Source organism: Lissotriton helveticus, chromosome 3_1 (genome assembly GCF_964261635.1).
Source record: "Lissotriton helveticus chromosome 3_1, aLisHel1.1, whole genome shotgun sequence".
NCBI lineage: Eukaryota > Metazoa > Chordata > Amphibia > Caudata > Salamandridae > Lissotriton > Lissotriton helveticus.
This window is the reverse complement of record NC_136061.1, coordinates 1,533,164,975-1,533,170,974: the sequence shown is the minus strand read 5'-3', so window position 1 is coordinate 1,533,170,974 and position 6,000 is coordinate 1,533,164,975. Positions and strand designations below refer to the sequence as shown.

General features: G+C 47.0%; 1 protein-coding gene across 2 annotated transcripts in view; it reads right to left on the bottom strand.

Moving 5' to 3' along the window:
• Positions 1 to 1,868: 1,868 nt before the first annotated feature.
• Positions 1,869 to 6,000, bottom strand: part of DPAGT1 (dolichyl-phosphate N-acetylglucosaminephosphotransferase 1) — a 74,446-nt gene continuing 70,314 nt past the window's right edge. For both annotated transcript variants that reach the window (XM_078682192.1, XM_078682193.1), the window contains exon 9: positions 1,869 to 2,346. In XM_078682192.1, coding sequence (XP_078538318.1) covers positions 2,281 to 2,346 — 66 coding nt within the window. In that variant the 3' untranslated portion in view covers positions 1,869 to 2,280. The remainder of the gene's footprint in view (positions 2,347 to 6,000) is intronic.

Here is a 6,000-nt window from a genome sequence, read left to right as displayed (position 1 = left end):
ACGTTCCCATACGTTCTAAAAGTGTCTTGTACAACCAGATGATCAACCTGCTTCTTTCACACCTTGTGTGCAAGGTCTGTAGAACACAGTGGGTTTGAGGTTCCTCTAAAGTTATACTCCAGTGTTTTCTGCAAAGCTTTCGGGATTCTCTCATGGAGAAAGAACAGACCTCCATGCAAACCATTTTCTTCAGTCAAAGTCTGAAATTTCACTACCTTGCTCTCATGAAATAAATCTCCTACGGACGTACGGCCCACCTCGTCCCAGTGTGTTAAATTGCTGGCGTGGACCCTGCCAAATTGTGTTTGCCAACCCTCCAACTGGTACTGCTGGTACCTATGGCTTGACCATTGTGGTTATTCTTAAGCTCCATTTTAGCCATCCAACTGCAGTTGGGGAGGACCCTCGTGGTAGAAAACCGAGAAAAGAAGACAGTGTGCAAAGCCCCTTCCCACCACTGGCGCTCAGCCTGCCATTGCAGCAGTACAGCTAGATAACATTCAAAGTCAGGACCACCCAAGCCTTCTTTTTCAGTTAGCAGCTTTAGTTTTTCAGCACTGCTCTCCTTTCAATGGTATCCCACACCAGTTCTTAACCTGGGGTCCACAAACCACATGGAGGGTTAGTCTGCGACTGAGTAGAAAATGAAATAATAATGTATTAAAAACATATATATGCATAAGAAAGCAAAATGTAATAAAATTAAATATTTAATAATTTGTTTGATGTACACCTTGTTCTGAAAGTTTGTGTATTGTTTTCAGAATCAAACAATAGAAATTGTTTAGGCCTGCGTTATTGGCTTCAAGTGGTGATTCAGTAGGGGTCCATAGAGGGCAAAATGTAAAGAACCGCTGAACTAGGAGATTCACCTCGTCGGTCTTTCCCATACCAATCTGTTTGTGCTTGATGGTTGTAATTTTACTACACTAAGTAATTTATATTTTTTGTGACTTACGTGGGTGCATTCACCAGCCAGAAAGCCACTAAGCCATCAACTTCTCATCGCATTACCCACTCCTAACGTGCACACTGGAATACCCTTAAGTTCTGCGTTTATGTTCACTACAAAAACAAATGTAGTTTCTGTGATCTACCGCAAATAGGTCCTTTTTTAAAGATACAGCGGTAGCCATGAGGCTCTTCCCATATGCCTTTTATAAACAACACTCTATGCATGTGCCTTTCGTAAAGACCAGTTTCTGATTTCAGCTGAGGAGCAGACGGTCATCTTGGCCATCCTCATTAACTAGTCAGCTGGAGGCCAAGCCTAGTCCCAGCTATCACCATATCCAAGCTGACTCTACTCCATATTCTGTTTCCAAAGTTTGAAGCAGTAGGAGGTCTGATGTAAGAAAGTCACCCATGCATCAGAACTTAGAGACTTTAGTAACAGCCCCCCGCCATCCCTGTCTCGGCTGTAGTCATAGAACTGTATTGTGCCATCTGATTACATACTGTTGATTCGTGAAATTCAATTTATGTGAAAATAAATTACTTGGTGGTAAAGTGTCAAGGACTATGATTGGTCACCTATAATAGATCCCATGGCCTGTACTTAAAATGTATTGACCAAAAGGTACACAACCCTGTTTTTTTCAGAAAATGCATACAGTTAATTCGAGGCTAAAAAGGTTGGGTGTGTTTCAAAAGAGTAGGAAGATGTACTTTGATTGCTGTATGCACAGTAACCCATATCTCACCAAAAGTAGGTCCTTGTATTACCCACATGAAGGCGCACAGCAGCCATTGATTTATAGTTGTTCTTGTGTGTTGTCCTGTGACAGATGCTAAGAGATTGACTCTTGTACCATCTGAATTGAACATGCAGAAACTGTAATCCACAACACTTCACAACAGACAAGAAATTTTCAAACAAAAATTATCACAATGTTTACTTCATTATAGCCGTACTGTATACTCTTTTACAGGGACTTCTCCTCATCAACCCTGAGACTATCTGCCCCATACCAGGGCAGGTGAACCCAGTAGCATTTACTAGAAGACCCATTATAAATAATGTCATTATTGCGGCTGGCCCTCACTGGGACAGCAATAGTCCTTGATGATGTAAAAACAGTTCACAGCAGTGATGACATGAACCAATGCTCCGTTTCCTCCAAACCTGCTCCACAGACTGTAAGGCGGATGGGCAGCAGGCCCATTTAGCTGTCCAGGAGCCATTGTTTATTGTTCCTCCTCCAGCTGATCACAGGATCATGAGTAGATGCACTATGCGGAACCCTGACCCACGGCCTCCTTTCTGATTTTCCAACAACATTAGACGTCATAAAAAAGCCGCACTAGTTGGTACCGAATCAAGAATGCAGCCAGACTGCCCATCATCTGAAAAGGAAAAAGAAAAAAAGCTAGTCACAGTGGGTTATAAATGGACAATTAAGTAGGCAAACTCCTTTTACACGCAGGAATGGTTCAATGCGGAGCCCACACTCTACAGTGATTCGTTATTTTGTTGTCATTTAAGGCCACGAATAGATGCCAATAAGTGAACCACATTTTCTTTCACTCCCACTGAAATGTCGTTAAAAACTGCTCTCACTACTGTTTTACCAAGCACTTACGACCATCATTTAGCTGTGAAAAACAGAGATCTTATTGCCACGAAACAAAATCCAACTGTAGCTAAAGGAGTATGAAAATGCCATTAGATACACAAAACAATTATACTGGCATCCAGAGATCACAAAAGCAGGTAATAAATCAGCTATCGTTTGGTTCGAGCTACTCTATGCTATCCAGGCAATACAGGTTTTTGCACATTATGGCTAGGTGACTGTAACCGTTTTAATTCATTTTTCTCTGATAAAAGGTATGTAAATCGGTATCTCTATAGCTGGGATTCCTAAGCATTCAAGGGGGGGGGGGGGGGTTGGGAGGGAGACATGGCCAGGCTTGTGACCATGATGGCTGCACGGTAATGAAGCTCCAGCAAATCAGCCAGCAACACGGCTGGAATGCACACTTCTATGCATCCAACTCGATCCTGGGTGTACCTTTCCCAAGCCAAGGGTGACCAGATGCAGCTATGGCGGCACTACCGATGGAGTGACGGGTGGCTCGCTCACACCTCAGAGACCCCACGGTGACTGGGGCAGCAGGTCAGTCAGAGGTATTGAGGCCGCCAGGCTTCGCTGGGCCACCAAACTCTGCGCTGATATTCACAAGAGATGTCGTACTCTTTGCCGTGCAGTGGCCCGCCCCGTTGGAGCTCTACGCTCCCATCGGTCCTCTGCAGCAAGCTGGATGGCGGCCTGAGCATGCCGTCTCACTCTCCATCGGGACCTGGCTGGGATCCACGGCGTCATGCCCCACCTGCCCTGTCAGGCATATATATGCTAATTGCTTGAGGGCTGCACTGCCAGCGGTGCTGTAGTAACACTTCAAAGTATTGACCATGTCCCTGAACTCCGCTAACCTAGCCATACTACTCCAAGTTTGGAACTCCGGGGCACTTGCTTTGCTTCTACCTGGGCCTACTTGAACTGTCTAACTAGTGGGGATCCATGACACACTACGTCCCATTTTCCCATGCTCCAGACATGGTGCGGGTGACAAGCTACCCTTGGAGACGTCCAAGCAAACGGACACTGCGGGGTCCACATCCACAATGGAGCTGCAGGCTGCCAGAGGCTCTGACAGGTAACAACTGACTGGCACAGACTGCATAATGGTAGGACTCAGGGCAGGTTTTGAGACACTGACAACATATTTAACTCCCTCGCTGGTCACCTTTTCTGCATTGGGAACAACTGTACCACAATGACACCAGAATAGATGCAGCGGAGGAGCGCGGGTCAGGCCTTGAGGATGGGGCCACTACAACAACGAAGCGGCTGGAGAGACTGGAACGCCTGCTCAAATTGGTTACCATCAAGAATGAAGACCTTGAGGTACGAGACCGTTGTAACAACCTGCACATTCTGGGAATATCAGAGTCCACAGAGACTGGGCGCCTTGACCTAGTTGTTGAACGCTTATTATCTGACCTACTAGGCAGAGCAAACTTTATATCTAACTATGTTGTGGAGAGGGCCCACCCTTCTATGGGTCCGCGTACCATCCCCAGCAATCCCCCCACCCCCTGAGGCCCATTATTGCCAAGCTGCTTAATTTTCGGGACCGAGATGTGGCCTTGAGACTTGTCCAGGAAACTGGCCTCCAAGGGCTTCACAATCTCCCTATTCCCAGGCTTCACACTGGCAGTCAAGGAGGCACGCCAAAAGTTCACAGATGCAAAATTGGCAATCTAGAAACTGGGATTCTGAAATGGCATGCTCTACCCAGCCCGCCTCACGGTAGGAGACGATGGTAAAGCACACTTTTTCAACACCCCAGCAGGCATCGAGGAATTGTGCAAACACCACACCTAGGACAGTGCATCCTCGAGGCAATCCACACCGATCTATCTCCTCTGGACACGCACTCTGGTGCGAGTGCGGACCTATTTCCCACGGAATAGCTCAGTAGACCCTCTGGTGATGGTTTATTAGTAACAACAATGTTGCGTTGGCCCCTGCTCCCTTACCGCGATGCATGTTGACCTCCAGAGCCCATCTCAGCACTACTGGACAATTACCCATTCTGATTGCCCTCCTTCATGATCTGATTGTGGAATGGCCCTGCCGCCGCAGTGTTCCCATTACCCAGTGGTCCCATTACCCAGTGGTAAACACTAACATGAGGACTTTATATTGTTTCTTTGTTTATGGGATTGTTTGCCCGATATGGCCTGGTGACCAGGACCCTAGCGGGGTACTACTAGCTAATATTTATGCCCCTAATGTCGACACACCTGTGCTTTTTCAGACACTCCTAACTGATATAGGGCGCATGGAGTTTGACCCCAGCACGAGGGCTGGGAAACCTTGTCACTTAGAGTTCTCCATAATGTCTGAGACACTTACCTGCTATGAGACCCCTGGCATTTGGAACACACCTTTGCCCCAGCATACACACATTATTCTTCCCCACATGATCAGGCAAGGACTACTGGTTTATCTCCAAGACTCTGGGTCCCTGGCTGGGTAAGATCACACACTTAGCCTGCACACTTCTGGTCACTCCCCGGTCCATTTTAATTTACAAGTGCCCGACTGCCTGTAGAGTCAGTGGCGCTTCCCCGCCATGGTACTCCAGGATGCACTTTTCCGTTCGGACTTGCACTCGGCCTACTTCCAACTCAATGTGGGCTCAGTAGCTACACAGGCCACCTTATGGGAAGCCTTTAAGGCCTACATCCAGGCATATGCATCTCTAAGCACTCTAGGGTGCTGCACAACTTGCGTGGAAGCTTAGCTCGTTTGGAGAGATAGCTGGCTAATCTGGACACCACAGACCCTCAGCAGCAGGGTAAACCGCAATAGCGGAAACGTGCCGCACTGCTTACCGAATATCGAGACTTAGCTGCGTGGAAGTGCTCCTTCTGGGTAAATACGCCAGAGCCCGGTGATATGGGGAGGGAAGAGCAACTGGGACGTACATTGGCCAAGCATTTGCAACCAACTACCCGCCACAGTCCCCTTCTTTCATTCTTGAACTTCGCCTGGCTGAGGGTTTGACGGTAACCATTAACGAGGTAGTTTTAACTAATCTCCATTATTATAAACCACTTTATACCCATGGAGTTCAGGGGACTTCACTGACCCAGCAGCATATCTCGATGATCAGTACTTACCTTAATTCTCAAACCTGGTAAGGACCCACTCCATTGTTGCACTTACAGTGCACTCTCCCTCCTCAACTTTGATAAGATTTTGGCCAAGATCCTCTCCAATTGCCTCTCCTCCCCTTGATGAAGCAAATTATATTCCCCATATAGTCGGGATTTTTCCCCCATTGCTCCATGTCCCTGAACCTGTGTATCATTTTTTCTGTCCTAAACAGAATCTCTCCCGATGTCCCAGCCGCTATTGCCCTACTAGACACGGAGAAGGTCTTCGATTCGTTGGAATGGCCCTTTCTTTATGCAATACTCCTCTA